Source organism: Primulina eburnea, chromosome 3 (genome assembly GCF_022965805.1).
Source record: "Primulina eburnea isolate SZY01 chromosome 3, ASM2296580v1, whole genome shotgun sequence".
NCBI lineage: Eukaryota > Viridiplantae > Streptophyta > Magnoliopsida > Lamiales > Gesneriaceae > Primulina > Primulina eburnea.
The window spans coordinates 14335139-14361775 of NC_133103.1; the positions used below are offsets into that span (position 1 = coordinate 14335139).

Genomic DNA, 26637 nt, shown 5'->3' on the forward strand with positions numbered 1-26637 from the left:
TTATTCTTATTTTGGTGAAAAGAAAAACACTACTGAAACTTGAAATAGAGTCCACTCTCTTGCTTATCTCTCTCTATCTTTTGTTACATTTTTCCTTATTTAAAGTTTCAGCCTATCCTTAAGATACTCCAAACAAAGATTCTCTATTTTAAATTTATTTTTTTTTTTTAAAACCAGTTGATTAGATTACCGATCAAAAATCGTAGGGTCTACATGCCATATACACATTACATTAACACATCTATTCTCACACATTCATTTTAACATTCACACTCATTATTTGGAGGTCATGTTATCTACTCATTCATCTTATTCTTACTTTAAATTAAATAAATTCAATTTCAAATTTTTTAAGAAATTTAAATTATTATTATTTTATATTAATAATAATATGTTTTTATATATTTAGTACGTAAAATAATTTAATTTTATGAGTGTCACTTATTTAAAATTAAAAATTTATTATAAACTTAAAATAAAACGGTACAACATATAATAATAAATAACAATTGCATAAAAATAAAAGAAAATAAATTAAACTTAAGAGAAGATGCAAAATACTAATTCAAGGATGGTTGTTATATTGTGACCAAATATGTTCAACTAAGTCGGCACGAAGTTGGTGATGCACATGCGTGTCACGTATTTCGGAATTTGTTCGGAGATATTCATGAAATCCTCGGTTTGAGCCCTATACGGGTTATGCGGATTTGTCACCTTCATCGTTGTATCAATTTGTCACGTGAACCCCCTCATCTTTGACAATCATGTTATGTAAAATAATGCATGCTAACATAATATATTTTAACTTTTTTCTATACCAATAACGAGCTGGAGCCCTGACAATTGTCCATCGAGCTTGGAGCACCTCAAATGCTCGTTCAACATCTTTTCTTAAAAAGCCTCCTCTTTGGATCTTCCGGGCAAGGAAAAGCCTTAACGAAAGTGGCCCATTCTGGATATATTTCATATGTTAAATAATACCCCTTCGTATATTGAGTCTCGTTGACCATGAAATTAATCTCTGGTGCATTTCCTTGCAAGACGTTATTGAATTTGGGAGATTCGTACAACACGTTAAGATCATTACATGAACTGGCGACACCAAAGAATGCATGACATACCCACAAGTCTTGAGACGCGACCGCTTCAAGGATGGTGTAAGGAAACAACGTTTAGCGACAGTTTGTAAAAACTCTGTCGCACATAGCGACGGTTTTTTCAAGAACGTCGCTAAATGTCCAATTTTATTAAAAAAATAACCGGACAGATAAGCGTTCATAAAATATAAAATATAATTAAAATAATTCAAAACACATGGGATCCGCGTGTCAGCAAATCAGCGACGATTTCTACAAAGCCGTATTAGCGACGGTTTGTGAAACACCGTCGCTAATTGTCCAATTTTTTTAAAAAAATAAACGGATACAGGGGCGTTCAATTCTATCTTCTCCTATAACGCCCACTCACAATGGAGAGGAGTGTTAAATAGATGTTATAACACCCTATTGTGAGTGCCTTAAGTACAATGTTGTTGACATTTGCTTCCACGTAAACATAATATGAGAATTTTTTGTACGAATAATTTATTTTTAGCACATTACTCATAGAAAAATTTAAGAAAAGCGATCAGCGTAAATTTGGTCATCCGTTAAAATACTGAACATATTTTTTCTTTGAGATTTAGACATTATAACATAGAAAGTAAATTAAACACCATATCGTTTTTCCCCTAAACATCCATTGAAATCAAATTAGAATCTATTCAAATGTATTTTAATATGATAATAATTATTTTCGTCCAATTAAATAGCAAAAAAACACATTCAATTATGTTTGCGTGGGAAAAGGTGGACAATAATACGAAGAGTAAATCAAGCATTGTGATCCGGAGTCATCATTCGGATTCCAACAACTTTGTTAAACCCAAAGAAATTGCAGTTTCAAATGGGATTTTAGGTGCCATTTTCCAAAACTTTTCCTAGTTTTTTGTTTCATTCACATTTAGTAGATCCATAATTCTAATTTAACAGTAGGTATCTTGTGAGATGGTCTCACGAATCTTTATATGTGATAAATGATAACTCTACCGATATTCACGATGAAAAGTAATATTATTAATATTAAAAACAATATTTTTTCATGAATGACCAAAATAAAATATCAGTATTACAAAATACGACCTATAGACCGTCTCACACAAATTTTTGACTTAATTCAAAAAAATCGAGTTGGGGTCATATACACAAAGAGGAACATTTATAATTTCCTCTTCTATTTTTTCACACACATTATTATTTTGGGCTTCTAATAATAATAAAATACAAAACTTTAATTCATTGATTGCAAAATCAATTCAGTGGTGCTGCCGAGCACACAAAATAACTTATTAACAATTATGCCACTTTAATATTGTCATTTCATTTAAGCATCACATGCACCATTGATTTTTTGGTAGGTCTACTATGAGATGCTCTCACAAATATTTATTCGTGAAATGAGATCAACATTTCTTATATTTACAATAAAAATAATATTTTTGGCTCATGATCCAAATAAAATATATATCTCACAAAATTAACTTATGAAACTGTCTCATAAATTTTTTTGAACAGATTAAAAAAATTTCAAGTTCGAATATATATGATTAATAATTATTTCCATAAAATATATATAATTATCACATGGGCTGAACTCAATTATGGGCCCGAGTCACATGGGCTGGCGGTGAGACTTCTCATGCCTTTTACATATTCTGGTATTAAATAACTAATTTAATATAGTTTTTCACCACTCTCTTAAAATATTACGTAAAAATTATTTAATAATTATGTTTTAAAATGTAATAATAACTCACATTCCATTAAAAAAAATTACGTCTATGATATAAGATCATTGATTCAACAACATTTAATATCTATATTTCATCTAACGTACTTCTGAAAAAAATTTAAATAATTATGGAGCCCCTATTTTATTTAAAATTAAATCATCATATGCACATGCATGCCATCATTTTCTTTTGTCAGTCTTCGATGGTCATGTGAAAATCATAAAAAGAAGACACTTTTGGTCTGAATTTTTCTTTGGAAATTATCCATAAAATATTGCGTTGATTAAGGAGGGAGGTTGGCTCTGATCTCCGAAACGGACAGATTCGGTGACAAGAATCAGTTTTTTTTTTTCTGTTGGAAACTAAACAATTAATTTAATTATCGATAAAATCTACACTTTTAGTTCTATACCAAAATATGTTGACTATGTCTTTTGTGAGACGGTCTCACGAATTTTTATCTGTGAGACGGGTCAACCTTACCGATATTCACAATAAAATGTAGTAATATTTTTTAATCAATGACAGAAATAAAAGATCTGTCTCACAAAATACGACACGTGCGACCGTCTCACACAAATTTTTGCCCAATATTTTTAGTCTCTCAACATATCCACCTAATACTTTTAGCCTTTATACTTTGAGATTTGTAACACGTCGTTTATTTTATGGTTAAATATATTTGTGAAGACTAATTTATGATATTTATTAAATTCTAGGGACCAAAATTAATCCTGAAAATCCCTTTTTTTATTTTAGTCATAAAAATAATTTTTTTCTCTTCAATTTTAATATAGAAATAAAATATAAAAAATTATTAAAAATTTATTTTAAAAATAATTTTGATTACTTAATTTTAATAAGTTTAAAAGTTATAGTAATCTTTATCTTAAAATAATAATAATATTCTTACAATAATATTTAAGCAAAATCAAAATTATATTTATAAAAAATATAAAATTTAGTATGTGAACAAACAAAGTTTATAATAATGAAATTTGTTGAATTTTTTATTTAAAAATGATTTATTGTATATGTTTTTAACTAAATTTTTTCATTAATTTTCATTTGTTATCTAAGTTTTCTTTGTGCGAATAACTTGTGTACAAAATTAATATAAATTTTTATTCATATATATAATTAATATATATTTATACTGTACATTTTATATTATTTAGCTTCTTTATCATCGTCAAAATTTTATTTTCTAATTTTTGGGCCATAAAATATAATAAATATCATAATGTAGTCCTTATGATTATATTCAAGCATAAAATTAAAAATGGGACTAATTTTGTTATATTATTTAATGTTTAAAGATTAAAAATGTTGAGTTGAAATGTTTATGGACGAAAATTGTTTCCAGGACTTAAAAATTTACTATTTAGAAAATAAAAATAAAAATTCATTAAAACATTCAACCTTTTACACCAACAATAAAAATGCCACACGTGTACATAATGGGATTCGACCATCTTCTGAAGCTGGCTCTATAATAACAGTCCTCGAGGCATTGTATATTTGTATTAGACCAGTTCTGTTTCCCCTGCATTTCTTTATTGTGCTTTCTGTGGGCAAAAATGGCGAAATTTCACTTCTTGCTTTCTCTCTACTTTCTATACACAGTTTCTGCTCTTGCCCCACCACCTCCTTTAGAAGGTATGCCTAATGGTTTTGGTACTTCGATTTGTAGTTTTGAGACCAATGTGTGTGTATAGTAGTATATCTTTGATATGCATCGTTCTTGAGCCATTCTTGAAATGCACATCTTCATTCAAAATGCAAAAATCTCACTCATCGGTATCTCATGAGATTTGCTCTGTTAAATGAATACAGTTTCGAATCTTTCATTATTGGCCTTTTTTAATGCTTTTGAGTTGAATAGAGTTCGAACTCTAGCTTAGTGCGGGAATATGCCCACTAGTTTGAATTAATTTTTAAATATTTTCCATTGTTCTATTGTATGAAAAATTAGTGTTATGATATATTAAGTGTATGGTAGGTAAGTAGCATTAAACACATAGAGAAATATCATGAAAGTCACTAATATGAGCTTGCTTCTGTTCATGACAATGTGAATATAAAACTGAGCCGATTAGCCAGCAGCTCAAGCTCCTCCTACTTTATTTTGAGCTCATTTTTTTTCTCCAATGCTCACTTTTTTGTATATCTGGTCTAAGAAATAGGTAAAGATTTGATTTTACTCAAGCTTAAAATCCATTTTTTTGACGTTATTCCAGGACTCCTTCCTAATGGCAACTTTGAGGAAACACCAAAGCCAACTGACATCAACAAAACTGTCCTCAAAGGCAAATTCTCACTCCCAAAATGGGAAATTAATGGCCTGGTGGAGTACATCGCCGGCGGTCCGCAGCCGGGAGGAATGTACTTCGCTGTTGCTCACGGCATCCATGCCGTGCGACTTGGGAACGAGGCGTCGATATCCCAAACTATCCCTGTCAAAAATGGCACGTTTTATGCACTCACATTTGGTGCATCAAGAACTTGTGCACAAGACGAGGTGTTGAGAGTTTCTGTGTACCCTCAAACAGGGGATCTTCCCTTGCAGACTCTGTATGCTAGTAATGGTGGTGATATTTACGGTTGGGGATTCAGGGCTGATTCCAATTTTGCAAAGGTGGCTTTCGAGAATCCTGGGAAACAGGAGAATCCAGCTTGTGGTCCTTTGTTGGATGTTGTTGCCATTAAAGAGCTTTCCCCTCCAGGGTTCACTAAAGGTTTACATCTCAAATTCTAGTATTTTACTTCTTTTCTAAATTCATATGTGCTGATAAGAATGACTAACATGATAGATTTGATGTTGAAATGATTTCAAGTAGGGTTCAAAATTATCCGATCAAGCTAAAATCTCTTGCAATTTGATTCAAGTTTGAGTTCGAAATTTATTAGGCAAACTCGAGTTGGCTCCTGATGTGGGAAAAACAGCATGCTCTTGCTTCAGTTTGACAGAAATTAGAGCGTAAATCTTTATTTTCAAGTCTGATGTTCGTTCTGTTGAATTAATGCTCGAGTTTTACTCAAACTCCCGAGTTATTTACCTATTTACTTAATTTATCAAGTACACACTAGTAAAGATCATAAAATTAACAGCAAGCTAACCTGTTTGATGATATACATGTTAAATTTTATATGGCCATTACATTTGTGTGCCTTTGTAATTTTCTGCAGCTAACCTGGTTAAGAATCATGGATTTGAGGAGGGTCCTCATCTTTTGATCAACTCTACTAATGGCGTCCTCCTTCCGCCCAAACAAGAAGATGCCACCTCCCCACTTCCTGGCTGGATCATTGAGTCGCTCAAGGCTGTAAAGTTCATAGATTCCAAACATTTCAACGTCCCATTCGGACAAGCTGCGGTAGAACTTCTTGCAGGAAGAGAGAGTGCCATTGCACAAGTCATCAGAACAGTCCCTAAAAAGGTCTACACTCTTACCTTTTCTGTTGGAGATGCAAAGAATGGGTGCCACGGATCCATGTTGGTCGAAGCATTTGCTGCCAAATCTACTATGAAAGCTCCCTTCCAATCTGAAGGAATGGGCAAGTTCAAGACTTACAGTTTCCAGTTCACGGCTATTTTGGACCGGACCAGATTGACTTTTTTCAGCTCGTATTACCATACGAAAATCAAGGACTTTGGAACCCTTTGCGGCCCAGTTCTTGATGAAGTACGGGTTTTTCCAGCTGCTAAGATCTGATGTCTTTGCATAGGTACTTGAGGCACGTGTGGGTTAATATATATGTAATGGAGTTATAGTATTGCGTATCTGTATTTGCATAAACTATGAAGATTTTTGTTCTTCATTAATATTAGAGATGTAGGCCGAGGATGATCCATTACGTGGCATGCTTTTTATGCCCGTTTTCCGTGCCTTGTATCTTTTTTCCACATCTATTTCTGAATCCAAATCCTTTACGTTTCTGGAAAAAGTAAGAAGACTTGGGTGAGCTAGCCTTTTCAATTTGGATAATTAGAAAAGAAGAACAGAAATACCATATTGCATGGCATTTCGGCTTATCAGACCCATAACTATTTAACAAAGCAAAATAACATCGAGTTTTCATTGACCGAGTACAACAATAAAGTTTCCTAACAAATTTCTACAGACTGGAGTTTAGTTGTAAGTTGTATCACAATCCATTTACGCCTTTACTATTTGATTTCAGGATTAAATCAAGAAGTTCAACTTCAACTTTCACTGAAAGTAATCAGCCACAATGCATCAAAGTCACAACATCACCATTCACCAGGTCCAGTACATCGTATCTCTGGTCTATTTCTTTACGCCCACTAAAATTAATGTCTTTTCCACAAATAGCCACAAACTCAACACAAATTTCCCGAAAGCTGCATTATGTACTCTTTCAGCTATATTTTAGTCAACCTCTCCAGAGCACAAATTTCAACTATAACTGGCAAAATATGACTTATGTGTTCTTTTGAGGTGGTAATATAACCAGAAAGAAAAAGAAATGTTATCTTGCATCCTTCTTGATTTGGAGACGAGATGAAATTAGAACATCTGGCATCAAGACCTGAATTTTCATGGTGGATTTCCAGAGAAAAAATTCTCAACACATCATATGGCCGATACAAGATAACACTTACAGTGGATAACCTTGGATGCGTGACATGATATCTCAGTGCCGATGGCAATCCACAGCATGTGGAAGGGAAAGCCACGTTCATCCAGATCCTGTGGAGAATAGTACAAAGTAACCAAAACCAACTCAATGTCAACGGCAGAAGCAGAACACTATTTGATTCTTCCAATAAAAGAATTAAACGGAAACTAATTAAAATAATAATTAAGCATAAGGAAAGCTTCATGAAGGCAAATTCTTTGTGAGCAGCTAATCGTGACAAGTACAGCCAATTATAGCTACTTCGATGCCTTAAATAATCACGTTTAGAATTGACTTCCCCGAATGAAGTCCTACCAAGCATGTGTAACTTCATTACAAGAATTGTACCATCTTCTGTAGCAACCTCAAATATATCTTTAACATAAGGAAAATGAAAAAATGTTAGCGTTAAAGATAGGGAAACTGTAAAACTTAAGTAGAGTGCTAGGCAAACATACCAGACTCCTTCCCCACACCGATTTGACGACCAACAGCATCAAATACTCCACGATTAACATCGTCTGGTATGGCGAGAAAATCATAGCCCAGGTAAGTGAGCCGGAAGCCATCATCTTTGCAGAGATATCGCAAAGCATGCACATCCAGTTTCGTCGTTTTTGCTTCAGCACTCCATTAATCAGTTGGGAAAAAAAACCACACAGGCCATTAGTCGAAACTTAATCCTATAATATTTTTGAAATATAAGAAAGGGCGTTTCAGATTTGCATGTATTTTAAATTTTTAATAAAAAATATACTTTTACAAAATCAGTTGACGTACAAACACCATTAAGGCTGGTTAATTTGATGATCACATAATAAATAAATATTTTAAATATCAAGTAATTAAACTATTTCAGCCATGATCGCAAATAAATTTGTAAGCATTTATTTTTTAAGATTAAGATAACAATTCGTTTAAAGAGTATGTTTAAGCAATAAATTTAGTAAAAGATTTCCTTTTTTAAAAAATAAAGTTGATAAAGGGTGCACACCTACATGGAAAAAAAAGCTAGATTTCATAATACTGGAAGAAATTATGAAAGATTTTTTTTATTTGGAAGATTATGACATTTTTCACATAATATTAATATTATTTTTTTGACAACTCGTATGATGGTCTCACGGGTCAATGTTGTGACACGTTTCAATCCGATTCGGTTCATAAAAAATATTATTTTTAATGTTAAAAATATTATTTTTATTCGTAAATATAGATCGAGTCAAATAATCTTACAGATATAGATCCATGAGACCGTATCAGAGAAGATTTACTCTTTTTTTAAGTATGAAATTAATCAATATCTTGTAAATTTGTAGCTCAATATTTTTATATATATCAAAGCTTTTTAAAACAATTTAATTTTAATTTGCAAAAGCTACGTATGTTCATGTTTTTTAAATGAAGGCAAATTGGTCTCCTGCTAGATTTTTTAAAAACAAAATCTATTTACAAAGTAAAAGCATATGTTTGATGTAGTTAACGTAAAACAAGGAAGCTTTTAGAACCCAATCCAAGAAAATCCAACTGAAGAAAATCTTAAGCAAACAACCCGACAAAAGTGCGTACGAATTACTCGATTACGATAAGTTGGATTCTAATACACTTGAAGAAACCTCATGGAAATTGAATGATTTGATTTGATATGTACGTGTTTCTAAATACCGAATCCAAACCGTGCTTGAATTCAAACAATAGTATATATACTCGGCCAATCTACATACATGGGCAGCCTCCATTGTTTTCAAGATTGCAAAGAAACGAAGAATTAATTAAGATGCATTGGATCAGAGGAGAAACTTTGGGCAGAGGGGGTTTTGCCTTTGTCTCTAAAGGCACAACCCGACAAGATGGCTGCCTCAGTAATATTCCACCCATAGTCGCTGTCAAATCTTCTAAATCATCCCACTCCAACTCTCTTCTCAAAGAAAAGAAGCTGCTCGATCGGTTCAACCATTGTCCCTTCATCATCCGATGTTTCGGGGACGACACCACCCTAGAAGATGGCCAGGAACTATACAATATTTTTCTCGAGTACGCATCCGGAGGTTGTTTGGCAGATGTCATCAAATCTTGCGGCGGCAAAGGTTTGCCGGAGCCTGTTGTCAAAAATCACACGAGATCGATTCTCATGGCTCTTTCTCATATGCACGCACTCGGGTACGTGCACTGCGATATTAAGCCACACAACGTCTTAATGGTTAAAGGAGGTGACGAGAAAACGAGTGTGAACACTTTTGGCGAAGAAACTGCAAAGCTCGCAGATCTCGGAAGTGCTATTAACATGCGTGGCGGCGAAGATGAGGATGACGGGGGATTCAGGGGCACCGTTCTTTATGCGGCACCGGAGTCGATAGCCAATCAAACATACGTACCTCAATCAGATGTTTGGTCTTTGGGATGCACCCTCTTGTTCATGTTGACTGGGAAATCGCCTTGGAAGTTCGACAACCGGACGACTGCCGTGGATGTGATGATGACTATCGGCTGTAGTGATCAGATTCCGGAGATCCCCAGTACTAAGAAGATTTCGAAAGAGGCCGTAGATTTTCTCAAGAAGTGTTTTGTTAAGGATCCAAGATCAAGATTTACTGCCGACATGCTTCTAGATCATCCCTTTGTCAAAGCTAGAAACGCATCCCCTCGTGCCGGAAAATGCAGCAGCCGCCACCAACACCACCACCACCGTTATCTCACCTCAAGATTATCTCACGGCATCAGTTCATTGGTCCCCAGCTGTTTTCATGTCGTTGATTCCGCTGCAGTCCGTCCTATCTAATGTAATCGACGGCAGAACAATTAATCAAATTGTAAATAGATCGATTTTTATAACACACACCATTTGAACGTGTTGCTGTAGTAATATTAGCATGGGATTCTTCCACGCATGTTTTCTTCTTAATTTGCAACCTTATAATTAGATAGAATTTCATTAGTTATTGCCCGAAACGGCGAAACCCGAAGCGTAGCATAGAACATTTTCCAAATTTCCGAAAGCATGCACCAAGCCTTCCCCATTCACTCTTTTTTGTCCAAGGCGGAAGCAGTCCAGTCCAGTGTATAATAAGCGGTTGCCGCATCGGAAGTAGTCATGAATACATACGATAAAAGCAACAAAAATAAAACAATAAATACCCCAAATTAGAGAACATTTCATGGATTTTAACGTGCTTTATTATCGCCAAGTGAGCCGAGAATTCGTGCCAAATATACCATATTCGATTAGTTTAATAGCTATCGATAAAAAATATCGAAAAATATATATCAAATTATTTGATTAAAATCAAATTTTGACAAATTATATAACTAAAATTCTAAACAAGCCAATTTATATAACTAAGGTTGCAATTTTTCCTTCATTAATATGCATGAATATGAGAGTAACTTTAAAAAAATTAACATTAAGTTAAACTAGATGCAAATTAATTTGCAACATTTATACAAGTAATTCCAATTATAATTGTAATAAAAACATACAGTTAATTACATCGTTCTAGTGAAGTAGGATACACGAGAGAAATATTGTATAACCCCAATTATTCTCTTTTTTCTTTCCCTTTCTAGGAGTCCGGCGACTCAAACTAGGCACGCATCAAATACAACATAGAATAGAACTGCTCTTGCCTAACACTGGTCCCGCCTCTTCCAAATGTGGAGGAAGTTTTTATGCTTCAAACTCTCGATCATGTCCTTAAAGCTCACCTCCATAGGTATAAAATTCAACCCCAAACTCTCGGCTTTCTTCTTGGACACCTTAAATGTTAGATCCCCAGTAACACTGCAATCACAATCAAATTTAACAAGTAAATAACACCATGTCTTGTTGTAAACTTTATCGTATTTAAAAGATGACAACTATAAGTTCTAGAAATATACTTCTGATGAAGATTGTTGTGTGAAGGGCTAACTAGCTCATGTAAAAACTGCACAGCTTCGTAATGGTCCACCGACGATTCGACTAAAATGTATCTTCCATTAGCCGATGAATCCTCAAGAGCCATAACATGAGCAGACGCAACGTCTCTAACATCAACAAATTGATAGTCGGGAAATACATTTTTTCCTGCAATGTCATTTAAATAATAAGTATTATGTTATATCTGTTGGTCCCACGTGCGGAATTTGAGATAATAAAAGCCCGAAAATAAAGAATAAACTGGACACCGAGATTTACGTGGAAAACCCCTAAAAATTATTAGGGTAAAAACCACGGGCAAGATGAAAAGAATTCCACTATAATATTTTGTGGTGTACAACTCACTCACTGTGTTTCCAAAGAGAACACACACTCTCTTAATACAGGAGAACAAAACACCTCACAAATATTATAGAACTAAGCACTCAAATGCTTATAAGATGAGAGAAAACTCGAAGAAGGGATAATTTGAAATGAAGAAGGGGAGCTCTATTTATAGAGCCCCTTGTCCGTGTGAAAACGCGTTAAAAACGCGTCTTCCGTCTTCCAAATATGCTGCAGCTCATTTTGACTAATAATATTCAGCATTTGTTGAATGCTAAATATCAAACAATGCATGTGCCATTAATGCATTGCCGACATTTCTCCCACTTGGAGATTTGATAGAATCAAACACATCTCCACACATCCTTTCAATCTTGCCATTCCCTGCTGCTTACGTTTCCGCTAGACCACTTGAGGATCTACACCACTCAAACTTATCAATATTCACTGGTTTGGTCAGAAAATCAGCTATGTTGTCCTTTGTATGGATCTTTTGCATATCCACGCTTCCTTCTTCTACTACTTCTCGCACAAAATGAAATTGGACTCCAATGTGTTTCGTCCTGGAATGAAAGGCTGGATTCCTTGCAATGTGCAAGGCACTCTGAATGTCACAAAACAAAGGAACATTCTCTTGTTTGTGCCCGATCTCCTCCAATAACCTTTTAATCCATATTGCCTCCTTGCAAGCTTGAGTAGCTGCCATATATTCTGCCTCCGTTGTAGATAACGCCACAACTGTCTGCAGTTTTGAAACCCAGCTTACTGCTCCTCCTGCAAGTGTAAACACATAACCAGTAGTAGATTTCCTCTTATCAGGATCACCTGCATAATCTGAATCGACATAGCCCCTGAGTGTAAAATCCGATCCTCCATAACATAATGCAGCATTCGAGGTACCCTTAATGTATCTAAGGATCCTCTTAACAGTGCTCCAATGCTCTCGTCCAGGATTCACCATATACCGACTAACTGCTCCCACTGCTTGAGCAATGTCCGGTCTTGTACATATCATGGCGAACATCAAACTTCCCACTGCTGATGCATATGGTACTCGAGACATCTCCATCCTCTCTGCTTCACTGCTAGGACACATCTCGGAGGATAACTTGAAGTTAACAGGAATAGGGGTCGAAATTGGCTTACTATCTTGCATGTTGAAGCGTTGCAAGATTTTCTTCAAATAATTTTTCTGGGAAAGCCAAATCTTTCTGTTACTTCTGTCTCGGTGAACTTGCATCCCTAGAATCTTGTTTGCTGGTCCCAAGTCCTTCATATCAAATTCCCTAGCCAACTGTGCCTTCAATCCTTGGACATGATCTTTGTTGGGGCCTGCTACCAACATGTCGTCCACATACAACAGCAAAATGATATAATCATCACCAGACCTCTTGAAATACGTACAAGGGTCTGCAATCAATCTGTTGTATCCAAGGCTCATGATATTTAAATCAAATCTCTTGTACCAACACCTCGGCGCCTGTTTGAGACCGTACAGAGATTTCTTCAACCTGCAAACCAAGTTCTCTTTGCCTTTTTCCGCAAAACCTTCTGGCTGGAGTATATAGATTTCTTCTTCAAGATCTCCATGAAGAAACGCCGTTTTTACATCTAGCTGTTCTAGATGTAGGTCAAACACCGCACACAATGCCAACATTACTCTGACTGTTGTAAGCCGAACCACAGGAGAAAATATCTCATTGAAGTCAATGCCTTCTTTCTGATCATACCCTTTTACCACCAAGCTAGCACGATACCGCTCCACTTGGTTGTTGCCATCACGCTTGATCTTATAGACCCATCTGTTTCCAATGGCTTTCCTTCCTCGTGGTAGTGTAACAAGATCCCAAGTTTTATTCATGTCTAAAGCCTCCAACTCTTCTTGCATTGCTATCATCCATAAGGATACATCTGAGCTTTGAGTAGCCTCGTGGAAACTCGATGGCTCATCATCCTCTGATAATAGACAATATGCAATGTTGCTTTCAGTGACATAATCTGAAAGCCAACCTGGTGGTCTTCTGTCTCGAGTTGACTGCCTCACATTGGAAACCTCAGACTCAACTTGTTCTTGTTCTTCGTGCTCTGGTACTGCTTCACAAGAAACTTGACCTTCGTCTGTCTTATTTTCTACCTGAAAAATAGTAGTTTCTGAATTCTGTGTGCCTTTGTCTCCCTTTACTTTATCTTCCTCGAAGATAACATCCCTGCTGATGACAAGCTTGTGAACAGTAGGATCCCACAAGCGAAACCCCTTTACTCCATCAGCATAACCCAAGAAGATACATTTTCTGGATTTCGAATCCAACTTTGATCTTTCTTGCTCATTGTACAGAACGTACACAGGACTTCCAAATGTATGCAAATGAGAATAATATGTCGGCTTCCCGGTCCACATCTCCATCGGAGTCTTCAGATCAATCGCCACTGAAGGAGAACGATTGATAATATAACAAGCGGTTTTAACTGCTTCCGCCCAAAATGACTTTTCTAGACCCGCAATCCTCAACATAGCTCTTCTTCTGTCCAACAAGGTTCTATTCATCCGCTCCGCCACTCCATTCTGTTGAGGTGTGTAAGCCGTCGTGAACTGTCTCTTGATGCCCTCATGTTGACAAAATGCATCAAACTCGTCACTGATATATTCTCCTCCATTGTCAGTCCTCAAACACTTGATTTTCTTTTCAGAATCAAGTTCAACCCGCGCTTTGAAATCTTTGACGACTTGGAAAACATCTGATTTCTTCTTGATTGGATACACCCAACATCTCCTAGAAAAATCATCAATGAACGAGACAAAATATCTTGCTCCTCCTAGGGATACAACCGGTGCTTGCCAAACATCCGAATGAATCAGCTCCAAAATGATTTTGCTCCTGGTAGTAGAAGTGCCAAACTTTAATCTGTGTTGTTTACTGGTAACACAATGCTCACAAAAGGGTAGTGACACTTTTGTAAGTCCCGGCAGCAGCTTCCGTTCTGAGAGAATTTTCAACCCTCGTTCTGACATATGTCCGAGCTTTCTATGCCATAACACTGTTAATTCTTCTCCTGAACCAATTGATGCAACAGCTAGTTCTGCCTCTTTGTGTGTTTCTCCCAAAAGTACATACAGATTTGCAGCAACCTTTTCCGCCTTCATAACCACAAGCGCGCCTTTCACAATTTTCATGATCCCATTCTCGATACGAGTTTTGCACCCGATGTCATCCAATTGCCCCAAGGACAAAAGATTTTTCGTCAGTCCTTTCACATGTCGTACCTTCTGTATGGTGCGAATGGTGCCATCAAACATTTTAATTTTGATAGTACCGACCCCAGCGATTTCCAAGGCATGATCATTTCCCATGAATACAGATCCTCCTGAGACTGGTTCATAATGATCAAACCATTCTCTCCGAGAGGTCATATGCCACGTCGCTCCAGAATCCATTATCCATGTGTCACAAAATTTGTGCCTGCCTTCCGCAACTGTTGCTGCTTCGCTGAATAATATTACACCACTGCCTGAAGTACTGGCCACATTTCCTTGAGAACTTTTATCGATACTCGTACACTCTCTCTTGAAATGCCCTTTACCGCCACATTTGAAGCAGTAAATATTTTTCTTCTTACTTCTGGACTTTGATCTACCTCGTCTTTGGCTCCCACTGGAGTCACGGTCCATAAATCTTCCTCTTATCATCGGCAAAGCCTCTGCCTGCTTTGAAGTTACCAACCTGTCTTCCTTATTCTTGCGCCGGCTTTCTTCTCCGAGAACCGCAGTTAAGACATCGTCGAATCTTAGAAAGCCTATAAGAATATTGTTGGTAATATTAATGATAAGTTGATCGTATGAATCTGGTAGACTTTGAAGTAGAAGCTCTGCACGTTCATTTTCCCCTATTTTATGCCCCATGGAAGTGAGTTGGGCAAATAGAGTATTTAGTGTATTGATATGGTCGGTCATCGATGAGGATTCCGCCATCCGAAGAGTATAAAGCCTTCTCTTTAGGAAAATCATATTGTGTAGCGACTTGACCTCGTACATCTTTGTTAGAGTATTCCAGATAACTTTGGCTGTTTTTATCTCAGAGATACTTGACAAAACTTCGTTTGCTATAGCCAAGTGTAAATTGCCAACAGCATTGTCATTCATCTCATTCCATTTTCCATCATCCGTAATCTCCACCGGTCTGTCTCCAATAGCCGCCAAGCAATTCTCCTTTCTTAAAACTGCTTGTATCTTTATTTTCCACAGCATAAAATTGCTTCCATTGAACTTTGCTATCTCGTACCTTCCCGCCATTATGTCTACAACAATTTTAGTAGACCGGACAAAATAATCCCGCCTTAAATAAAAAATCTCAAAAAATCTTTTCTGATGTGGAAGAACAGTCTAGGCTGCAACCACAGAGCATACTCAGAATTTTAAGAAATTTTAAACCAAGGTTCTGATACCACTTGTTGGTCCCACGTGCGGAATTTGAGATAATAAAAGCCCGAAAATAAAGAATAAACTGGACACCGAGATTTACGTGGAAAACCCCTAAAAATTATTAGGGTAAAAACCACGGGCAAGATGAAAAGAATTCCACTATAATATTTTGTGGTGTACAACTCACTCACTGTGTTTCCAAAGAGAACACACACTCTCTTAATACAGGAGAACAAAACACCTCACAAATATTATAGAACTAAGCACTCAAATGCTTATAAGATGAGAGAAAATTCGAAGAAGGGATAATTTGAAATGAAGAAGGGGAGCTCTATTTATAGAGCCCCTTGTCCGTGTGAAAACGCGTTAAAAACGCGTCTTCCGTCTTCCAAATATGCTGCAGCTCATTTTGACTAATAATAATCAGCATTTGTTGAATGCTAAATATCAAACAATGCATGTGCCATTAATGCATTGCCGACAATATCAAAGTTGGAACAGGCCCAAGAGTCCTGAGGCTTATGTATAGTACCTTTTATGATGTCCAAAATGAAGTGAGACGAAGCATTGAGAGTTGGCTGAAGGAGAGGACCGATCACGAACCCGGGATTCATCACTACCAAATCAATCCCATTTTGTTCTGCATATTTCACCGCAGTTTGCTCTGCTAATGTCTTCGCAAGCCAATACCATTGCTGAAAGAAACAGGCCTCGTATAAAAAGAGAGAATGTACGTTACACAAAATATATTAGATTGTTCAGACTCTATGTTGTGCTTCCTATCTCGTTTTGGTGCCAGTTAAAGACCATATAGAGTGCAGATACAAAACCTTTGTTTCTATGCATAATTCGCGGTCCGAAAACCAGGTCTCATCCATTATGGTATCCGGGCCACGGGGATTTCTGTTGAGTGTAACTGAAGCTATGGAAGATGTGAGCACAACTCGTTTGATAGATGGTGCTTTGGTGCATGACTTGAGGACGTTTAGCGTTCCGTTCACCGATGGTTCAATCAGTTGTTTCTAATAAATTTGTGTAATAAACGACTTGAAATACCAACCAAGGTCTAAATTGAAACTTTAAAACGCAGATTAATCACTTTAGACATCAATATTCATTTATATATCATTCTTCTTAAATCTGATCTTTGCTGCCTAAACAAGGAACGAACCTGTGGATCAGTAATTGAATACAAAACGGGAGATGCAGTGTGAAACAGTCCAACACAATCATGCAAAATTGAATCAAGAGACCCTTCTTCTATCAAGTCGGCTTCAAATAACAGCAGTCTCTCTTGAGCTCCTTCAAGTGCTTTTAGGTGCGCAACTTTACCAGCCTTCCCTGCATATCGTAAAATAAAAATCAGCATTCATTACATAAAATCACTTACGAAAAGTGTGTTGTTACTAACCCAGGTCTCGAACGGTGCCTTTGACGGTGTAGCCATTTAGCAGCAAAAGCTTAACCAGCCATGAAGCTACGTACCCCGAAGCTCCTGTTACACATACTACTCTACTTCTACAATCCATTCCGATCGATCTGTAACTGGAAGGGAAAATAAGGAAAAAGGGAGTCACGCTTGAGTTTATTAAGAAAAAGGGAGTGAATATAATTTACTTTTTTATCCTTTGTTTAACATTTTTTTAAAAACTAATTTTTTCATTAGTGTATTTTAATTTTATATATAATAAAATTTATAATTTAATTAAATAAAAAAACTCACTCGATTCAATTTTTCTATCTTTTCCGACTCAATTTTAAATTTTATTTCATTTTTTATCTTCATAAAAAATATTTTTCTTCTTAATTTTTCATCCTCTCATTTTTTGGCTAACAATTAACCACGAACAACAAATTCAAAAAAAAAAAAAAACCATATATTAAAAAAAAAATATTTTGAGATATAAAATTTATTGGATCTCACCAGTGTTCATGACTCAAGAGTGAAAAGATTCACCCTGAATCGTGAAAGCAAAAGATGTATCACGACTCACGGCTTCATGACCCTGGGTCGCGAAGCACAAGGCTTCACGACCCATGGGTCGTGAAGCACTTGTGCTTCACAGTGAAGCACAAGTGCTGCTTCACGACCCAACACTTTGTTGGGTCGTGAAGCAGTGCTTCACAGTGAAGCACAAGTGTGTGCTTCACGTGAAGCACAAGTCTTCATGGGTCGTGAAGCACTTGTGCTTCACAGTGAAGCACAAGTGCTTCACGACCCAACTTTGGGTCGTGAAGCACAAGACCCAGTGTTGTGGGCTTCACGACCCAGGGTCGTGAGTTCACGACCCCGAGAGTCGTGACGTGAAGATTTCACGATACATGGCTCGTGACACGATCCATTAATTTTAAATTTTTATAATTAATAATCTTTGTTTTGTTTTAAATTTATATAACTAATAATCTTTTTGTTTCTTATATGTTTACTTTCCTGCTAAATTTGGAAGAAATCAATTTTTTGAATGTAAGTTAATTTTAGGATCAAGATACGTTGAGATCTGTAAGAAGCTTGTGTCATTTTTAAATGAGAAAGAGATAGAATATTTGGTGTAGTACACTCAATTTGGTAATTTAATTTTATGTGCTAAGATTATAACAATTTCAATCAAAACTGACCCGAGACACAAAATTGGGTCGAGATTATACTCGACCCACCAAAGTAGGGTCGCGTGGGTCGAGATTATATATATATATATAAATATATATAATCTCGACCCACGCGACCCACCCCACCAAAGTTGGGTCGCGTGGGTAGAGATGGGTATATATATATATATATATATATATATATATATATATATATATATATATATATATATATAAATTTGCTACAAATTTTAGTATAATTATAAAATTTGTTAATGTTTACATACAATAAACATTAATTTAATTTCATATGCTTTGACATACATTCATTACATTAAAGTGAATATGTAATGAAATTTGTTATGATTATTTTTAGTTTTATTATTATAAAATTTGTTAAGAATTTTAGTAGAATTATAAAATTTGTTAATGTTTATATACAATAAACATTAATTTCATTATTCATATGCTTCGATATACATTCATTAAAGTGAATATGTAATGAAATTTGTTATGAATTTTTTTAGTTCTATTATTATAAAATTTGTTATGAATTTTAGTGGAATTATAAAATTTGTTAAGATTTTTAGTCGAGTATAAATTCAACCCACATTGTTAAAATAAGAGATACATTCTTCTACTTGTTATGAATTTTTTAACTAACATACTTAAATTAACATATAAATAATGTTTACACAAATAAATTTTTTTATACATATTTACATTCTAATCATATATAAAGTGAATTATATATTATAAAATGATCAAAACTCAAAAATATTAAAAATTTCTACCCACTCGACCCATCTCGACCCAAACTCGACCCAAACCCTAAACCCTAAACAAAACCCTAAACCAAACCTCTAACATTATCACTCGACCAACTCTTTTTATTTTTTTATTTAAAAAACGTAAAAAATAAAAAAAAAATTAAAAGAAAGGGTCGAGCACTCTTCATTTTTTTATTTAAAAAAAATTGAAAAATTAGAAGTACTCTTCATTTTTTTTATTTTTTTTTTAAAAATTTATTTAAAAAAATAGAAGTAGAAGAGTGGGTCGCGTGGGTCGTGCTCTTCGCGACCCACTCTTCCATTTTTTTATTTTTTTAAAAAAAATATAATAAATTAGAAGTAGAAGAGTGGCCCACTTTTCATTTTTTTTAACGAGCTAATTAATGATCTTATCTAACTAACCTATTCAACTCCCTTTTCTCGATTTAAAAAAGTCAAAATCCTTTTATTTAATTAAATTTTAAATGAATCGTATATTTTTTATTGACCCGTAACTGGAAGCTGCTCAATGATTCGGCGGATATTTGTGTTAGATATTTTCTCCATCGCTATCAACGTTTTGATTTTTGATTTTTGTGTTAGATATTTGTCCTTCATCGCTATCAACGTTTTGATTTTTGTGTTAGATATTTTCTCCACAAGTACTATGACGGCGGATACGTTAGAAAACATTATTCATGATTGAAATTGAGGTTGGATGAAATATATTCATTCTATCATTATTTAATATAATATAGAGCATAAATGATACTGCTGTTCGATTTTATTAAGAAGAAATTATCAAAATAGACTCACGGTGATATGAGATATCAAAAAAAAAATTGAGATTGTATTACGAGTCAATTTATGACATGTATTCATGAAAAATATTATTTTTTTATGTACAAATAATATTTTTTTTATTATAGTATGAATAAAATCGATCCATCTCACAGACAAACAGACGACCGATTTTTGTTAAAAAAATAATCGGTGTGGCTTTTTAAACAATTGTCCTATTGAATAATATATTTTGTTGAATTTTTTTTTACATAATATATTTATTTTTAATGGGTTTTTTTTAAAAAAATATTTTTAGTCAACATTTTTTATGGAAAAAATTCCAATTTAGCCTTAATTCAATTTTTTGATGTTGAAAAATCAAAAGTGAATGTCATGAAATATAATTTTTCTATGAAAATAAGCAATTTATTTTTCCGATTACTCCTATCAGTAAATAAGAGAAACTCTTATATGGATGTCTTAAGTTTTAATTTGATTCAATCAAATAGAATTGGACCGGATTTGACTGATTCGGATCAAAATTTCTAGAGTTAAAAAAAGCCTATGTGGTGACCGGTTCGGATGGTTCACATATACCGAGCTGTTTTTCTTTGGAGCTAAGATTCAGCTAAACCCTTGTTTGGTTCCAACCAGGCTTCGCGTCTTCTTTGTAAATTGTAGCAAAGCCCTATCCCAATGGGAATTCTCTCGTGGTTCACCGGAAAAGGTAACGGTAATGGAAGCCAGCGGGAGGAACCAACTCCTGCCCCTAAATCCGACCCCAAAACGGTGCCAGAGGTCCCCGGCAGTAACGGAGATATAGAGGTTCGTAAACCCGACCAGCTTCCCGCTGAAATATCGGTGTTCGAGTTCGGTTCTGTCGCTGCTACCGCTGACAAGGTGACTCTGGCGGGGTTTTGCCCCGTATCTGACGAGCTCGAACCTCGCCATTGGGAGATTCTGCCGGCAAGCGGCGCCGAGGCACCACAATTCCGTGTTGTCTTTTGAATTGTTCGTGGAATGTATTCCGGAAGCCAACATGTTGAGCTTGAGTGGGGAATTCGGGGGGATGAAGAGATTGTTTGGATTCCTAATGACCTTTTTTGTGAAATTTTCTAAACCTCGTTGAAGGGTACAATAACACTTTAGTTTAGTTTATTTATTCTGATGGCCAATATTACTATAGAAGATTTGATTTTTCGTCTTGTTGCTTTTGTGCTAGCTAGATAGACTCGTGTGTTTCTTGAAATTACATCATGGGGGACAAGTAGTGGAAAGTGGCAAACGAAAACAATAGAAAGAAATAAGTTTCATCCCAATTATTTTATGCCACTTCTTTGTCCTCGATTATATATCTTTCTGTAAATGTGCTCAAGTGAAGATTACTTTAATATTTATAATCATCGAATGATATATGGATTTTCTATGTATATTTGTGTACAAGCGAGTTATGCGGTGGTAGGAACTGCGGGTGGATGTTAACCAATGGTCTCTCCAAAGATCTCAACGAGGTTGATTTCATCTTATATGTAGAGATACTATCTACATGATAGAATTGAGAGTCTAAATTTTAACCACACATATACGGGATCCACTAATTAATAAATTTTTAATTCTTTTTATCACATATGATATTATTTTTAAGGTTTTAAACTTATCGCTTTTTTTTTAAAATCTGCATTCATACAAATATGAAATTGATCAAATAGGCTCTTCAAACGATAATAAAAAATATAATATAATTGGATAAAAAAGTAAAACTTTTGCAAATGATTTGAGCCACTTAAAATGTCACACGGCATTATAATGGCTGATTTCATTATTTTTTTGTAAATGTTGAAAATAAGAGTTGAATGATTGAATGTTGAAAATAAAAGTTGTAAATATTGAAAATTAGTGTGTGATGATGTATGTGATGATTTATTTATTTTTGGATTATTTTCAAAAAAAAATTATAAATATTTCACTTAATTTGTGGAAAAAACATAATTTAGTGGAGAAAATTTTATAATTTATTTATTTTTGGATTATTTTCAAAGAAATTCTATAAATATTTCACTCAATTTGTGGAAAAAACACAATTGAATGGAGAAAATTTTATAAAATATATAATTTAATATATTTTGTGTGTTTGAAAATTTTATTTTTTATCATAAATTTATAATTATATCACTAAAGAGATTTTTATCCATGTTTCGAACGTGCCCTTCCATACCACGTCAATAAATTGTCGTCGGAAAACAACAAAAGTAACATATCTTAGACTTGGCTAGATATCTCTCTGCCAAAAACCCCAGGTCGATATTTTTTCGCATCCACGGCCTCGGTTTTCGTCGAATTTTTATACCGTCTGCAAGCATCGGAGCCGCCGCCTCTCTTTAGTTTAAGCACTTACGCACACGTTCAACCGCTGCCGGTATGATTACTGCAGTTTCTTCGCACCTTGCGTCCCAATTCATTGTATCGCCATGTCTGTGCAACCACTACTTCCCGTCATCCGTCACCTACGTATTCTTGAATACCCATTTGCGGAGAACTACTCTCTCCTCCAATTCATCGCCAAAGGTCCTCTCTCGTCCTTCCTTCGACATCTTCTCCAGTGCTGATGGAAGCGATGTTGGTGGAGGAGATAACAGTGATGGAACTGTGGAGAAGAAGCTAAACAGGGGAGAGGCGCTCGGGGCCTTGGCTGAGGTGGGTAGATCGTTGAGTAATATCCCCGATGATTTGGCTGTTGCCATTGAGTCGGGAAAGATTCCGGCGATGGTAGTTCATCGGTATTTTGACCTCGAGAACTCTCCGGTTCTTGGCTGGTTGCTTCGATTTGGAGGGTTTAAGGAAAGGTTGCTTGCTGATGATCTTTTCTTGACTAAAGTCGCCATCGAGTGTGGTGTTGGAATCTTCGCCAAGGTTTGTCCTTTTGCCTAAATCATTCAAGATTAATAATTTTCCCCTTAGTTTTGGAACCTGGGATGACATTGCTGAAAATCTGGCTCTCTCAAGGCTAGAGAGGCTCGACCGAAGGGGGGAAGTAGCCCTCAAATGAGGGAAAAAATTCAGATTTCATATGGAATTCTTCTCAAAAGTTTGTGGCCTTCAAAATACATTAATTGAATCGAGTCCTCAACGCAATTCCTGGTCAGACTCTCTGGAATCGTAGTTTTACAGCTCCTTTCCATTTTCCTAATTGATCAGGTTGTTGGTATATAGAGGCATTAAATGGTTTTTCTTTGCGGACTTTTTGGTCCATTCAAACTCGGGTTTATCGTGGAAGGAAGTGCATTTTGGAAATTGGACTATTGCTTTGCGACACCAGTTGGTAACTTTGTAGTGCATGAGAAGCCACCCATGATAGAACGGCCTTAAAAATTGATGATGGTCTCTATAGAAGTTACATATTGATTGCTTGTCGCCTGACTTTATTCATTTTGGTATATATGATCTCTCAATGTCTTGTTTGTTAATCAGACATGTGATTATAGCTCACTATGTACCGTCTACGTGTCAGACTGCTGCAGAGCTGGCAGGGCGTCAAGAAAATTTCACAAGGGAGCTAGATTTTGTATTTGCTGACCTGGTATGTCTAATATAAGATTGTTGTATCTTTAGCTATACCGGAAAATGATTAACCTGATACATCACTTATATGTCCTTGAACTTACCGAGATAGTTATAGATATGCATCAAAATCCAATTTCTTAACTCACGCAATTCTTAATTTCTTATGAGTATGTCATCTTGCCCCAGCTTGTCCTTCACCTACTTGGTACAGTGACCAGTTTGTTTTCCTGATTGAAATTTTGAAACTTTACTTTTGTTCCTTCATCATATTTTTTATATTCAATGTCTCAGGCAATGGCCATCATCGCAGATTTCATGCTTGTTTGGCTACCAGCCCCTACTGTTTCTCTGCAACCACCTCTGTCTGTAAATGCTGGATGTCTCAATAAGTTCTTTTATGCGTGCCCTGATAATGCTTTTCAGGTGACATTCAAACTGTGCAAGCTCATTTTTCACTAACTTGTGTACCGCTACTGAATGATTTTTAGTCTTGTTGCAGGTTGCCTTTGCTGGTATGTCCTATTCACTTTTACAAAGGATAGGGGCTATAATGGTTAGTTGATATTTATTTAACAATAGATTGAAGCCACAGTTCTGTATTAAGGATTGAGTGAAATCATGAAACTTAGAGTTATATATTCTGCCTTGCAGAGAAATGGAGGAAAATTATTTGTAGTAGGGACAGGTGCATCTCTGGTAAGTCAATATTCCATTTAGGAAATAATAAATTTGATTTTAATATTGCAAAAAATTTCTGGAATTCAGCGCTCTTAATAGATTGCATTTGTCAGATGTGGAGTATTTTGTCTGTTATGAACTTTTATTTCTCTCTTTCTCTCTCAATGCTAAAGTGGTTAGTGGCTAATTTGGATACAAAAGTACTTAGCTCAGAAAGACCAATTTATCAACAAATGTTTTTTTTTAAAAAAGTTTTGAAATATAAGCAGCAGCATTTTTAGATATAAAATTTAAAAGCACATTTTAAAAAAAATTACAAATAAATTGAAGCAAAACCTGTATGTTTACATTTTTGGGCTTCTTTATTTACAGTTTTTAAATCGTTTTTAAGTTAAAAAGACGTAATCTACTGTCCACATTAATTCTAAAAGTGTTTTTTTAAGGAGAAAAAACACATTTTTGTTCAGTTTGATTTCTCTGTGAAATACATTTTGGAATAAAACTTGTTCCAACGAGCCATTATTTCTTATAGGAAGCGCCTTTAAGAATAGTTTGTCGGATCTTACAGGCTACCACTTGTTCTTCATTAAAAGAGGATCAATTATTTTAACAATATCACAGTTTTCCTATGTATGGATTTGGTGATAGAGCTGACCTCCATCCCGTCTTGGCCTCGTTGGCCTCGTAGGAAGTTTTGAGTTCTCTGCATACATGGATGATTGAGATTGCAATATGCTTCTTACTTTACCCACCATAAATGTTATTGTTTACTTCTCAACTTTCTTTTTCTTTTACTTGGAAACTTTATCGGGTAACTTGCTTTTGTGTGTTTATTTGTACTTTCTATTGTAAGGTGACAGACCATGTTTTGTATTCTTATTCCAAGCTGTGTTCATTGTGGACATACGATTTATATTAAGCCATTTTGTGATCTTTTATGTAGATTGGCACTGGTTTAACAGTTCTGTTAATCGCTGCACGAATAGCAATTGTTGCATCTTTTGATGGTGAAACAAACGATTTACCCATTCTACCAACAAGTGTTGCATATGGGGTCTTTATGGCAGTTTCAAGTAACCTTAGGTATAGTCTATACGACTTATAACCAAATTTTAACTTTTGAAAGTATGCAGCATTTCTTCTGCCATGCTTCGCTGGCTAGTTTTCTTTATTGTGTAGGTACCAAATACTCGCTGGAGTTATAGAACAACGTATTTTAGAACCGTTGTTCCATGAACATAAGTTCATACTAGGGACAATGTGTTTTGCTATTCGAACAGGCAATACCTTTTTGGGATCCCTGATGTAAGATTTTCGTGCTTTATTACTGAAGCACCTTTTTGCTTGTATCCATTGTTGCCTTGATTCTAATTCCTGAAACTCATTCATTAGGTGGGTGGCTTATGCACATTGGATTGGAATCCAAACGATAAATGGATGAGAACATGCTGTACAATTTTGGCCAGGCGTTTACTGAATCAACTGGGCAGTTTTTAACCTGTCTGATTTGTATTTCTGCTTTCGGCAACCAAATTAACATAACCTGTAGAAAATGATCACCTACCGCCCCTATATCAAGTTTGCCAATCTTTGATGCCGTAGACTCTCAAGTTTCGTGCCCGAATTATTGAATCGTTGCTGGAGAAGTTGGTGAAGATCATTGTTCTTCTTAGGTTAGAGACATCGAGACCTGTGGTTACACAAGTTCGGTAATGTGTTTGAAAATGGAAGGATGTATATGCTATATTCTTCTTGTAAGTGTGCAATATGCACATGTCGCCCATTCTTTTTTCCTTTTTTAGCAAATTTTTTACTAATACGAGTGTATATATTTGGATGCAAATGAATTAAATCGATAGTGATTGCTAATGTGAAATGAATTTAAAGTTTGAAATTAAGTCGATTGAACAATTTTAAGTTTCATTTCTAATTTGAATTTAAATTATTTTGTTTGACGGCACAAAATTAAAGCTAAACATTATCTGATGCAGCTCAATAATTAAATTAAACCTAATAGATCGAGTTCGATCTGTATAAATAATTTAATTTATATAATTTATAGTTTAACTAAAAATATATACAAATAATATTTGGTTCAATTTCAATTCAGATTTTTGTAACCAAT

General features: G+C 35.2%; 5 protein-coding genes across 6 annotated transcripts; 4 read left to right on the plus strand and 1 right to left on the minus strand.

The window, feature by feature from the left end:
• The first annotated feature begins 4331 nt into the window (after positions 1-4331).
• LOC140826736 (protein TEEBE-like) lies at positions 4332-6740 on the plus strand. Its single transcript, XM_073189233.1, has 3 exons — positions 4332-4492; positions 5074-5571; positions 6023-6740. The coding sequence occupies exons 1-3, from the start codon at positions 4414-4416 to the stop codon at positions 6547-6549; spliced, it is 1104 nt and encodes a 367-aa protein (XP_073045334.1). The 5' UTR covers positions 4332-4413; the 3' UTR covers positions 6550-6740.
• A 2458-nt stretch (positions 6741-9198) lies between these two features.
• On the plus strand, positions 9199-10508 carry LOC140828306 (mitogen-activated protein kinase kinase kinase 20-like). The gene has a single exon (XM_073191294.1). It carries the CDS (start codon positions 9255-9257, stop codon positions 10254-10256), a length of 1002 nt encoding a protein of 333 aa, XP_073047395.1. The 5' UTR covers positions 9199-9254; the 3' UTR covers positions 10257-10508.
• Positions 10509-10900: 392 nt separating this feature from the next.
• On the minus strand, positions 10901-20028 carry LOC140826740 (phenylacetaldehyde reductase-like). 2 transcript variants are annotated; one of them, XM_073189236.1, is made up of 7 exons: positions 20000-20028; positions 17546-17673; positions 17306-17475; positions 16965-17156; positions 16667-16829; positions 11354-11540; positions 10903-11255 (listed from the first exon to the last, which is right to left on the minus strand). In XM_073189236.1, exons 2-7 carry the CDS (start codon positions 17661-17663, stop codon positions 11102-11104), a joined length of 984 nt encoding a protein of 327 aa, XP_073045337.1. In that variant the 5' UTR covers positions 17664-17673; positions 20000-20028; the 3' UTR covers positions 10903-11101. The 2 variants fall into 2 exon arrangements, with proteins under 2 accessions (XP_073045339.1, XP_073045337.1); XM_073189238.1 differs by lacking the exon at positions 16965-17156 and having other exon boundaries at positions 10901-11255.
• A 941-nt stretch (positions 20029-20969) lies between these two features.
• On the plus strand, positions 20970-21281 carry LOC140826845 (uncharacterized). Its single transcript, XM_073189363.1, has one exon. The coding sequence runs from the start codon at positions 20970-20972 to the stop codon at positions 21279-21281; it is 312 nt and encodes a 103-aa protein (XP_073045464.1).
• Positions 21282-22507: 1226 nt separating this feature from the next.
• LOC140826741 (protein RETICULATA-RELATED 4, chloroplastic-like) lies at positions 22508-26415 on the plus strand. The gene is made up of 8 exons (XM_073189239.1): positions 22508-23183; positions 23782-23850; positions 24126-24257; positions 24334-24387; positions 24486-24530; positions 25456-25595; positions 25692-25817; positions 25905-26415. Exons 1-8 carry the CDS (start codon positions 22692-22694, stop codon positions 25951-25953), a joined length of 1107 nt encoding a protein of 368 aa, XP_073045340.1. The 5' UTR covers positions 22508-22691; the 3' UTR covers positions 25954-26415.
• Positions 26416-26637: the final 222 nt, after the last annotated feature.

Excerpts from the sequence above, each read along its gene's own strand:
- LOC140826736 (XM_073189233.1), top strand. The coding sequence starts at position 4,414 with ATGGCGAAATTTCACTTCTTGCTTTCTCTCTACTTTCTATACACAGTT. Across the intron at positions 4,493-5,073 it reads CCCACCACCTCCTTTAGAAG|GACTCCTTCCTAATGGCAAC; the intron begins GTATGCCTAATG and ends ACGTTATTCCAG. Across the intron at positions 5,572-6,022 it reads CCCTCCAGGGTTCACTAAAG|CTAACCTGGTTAAGAATCAT; the intron begins GTTTACATCTCA and ends AATTTTCTGCAG.
- LOC140826845 (XM_073189363.1), top strand. The coding sequence starts at position 20,970 with ATGGGAATTCTCTCGTGGTTCACCGGAAAAGGTAACGGTAATGGAAGC.
- LOC140828306 (XM_073191294.1), top strand. The coding sequence starts at position 9,255 with ATGCATTGGATCAGAGGAGAAACTTTGGGCAGAGGGGGTTTTGCCTTT.
- LOC140826740 (XM_073189236.1), bottom strand. The coding sequence starts at position 17,663 with ATGGATTGTAGAAGTAGAGTAGTATGTGTAACAGGAGCTTCGGGGTAC. Across the intron at positions 17,157-17,305 it reads ATTCAATTACTGATCCACAG|AAACAACTGATTGAACCATC; the intron begins GTTCGTTCCTTG and ends CAAATTTATTAG. Across the intron at positions 11,256-11,353 it reads CACAACAATCTTCATCAGAA|TGTTACTGGGGATCTAACAT; the intron begins GTATATTTCTAG and ends TTGTGATTGCAG.
- LOC140826741 (XM_073189239.1), top strand. The coding sequence starts at position 22,692 with ATGATTACTGCAGTTTCTTCGCACCTTGCGTCCCAATTCATTGTATCG. Across the intron at positions 23,851-24,125 it reads ATTTTGTATTTGCTGACCTG|GCAATGGCCATCATCGCAGA; the intron begins GTATGTCTAATA and ends TCAATGTCTCAG. Across the intron at positions 24,258-24,333 it reads GCCCTGATAATGCTTTTCAG|GTTGCCTTTGCTGGTATGTC; the intron begins GTGACATTCAAA and ends GTCTTGTTGCAG.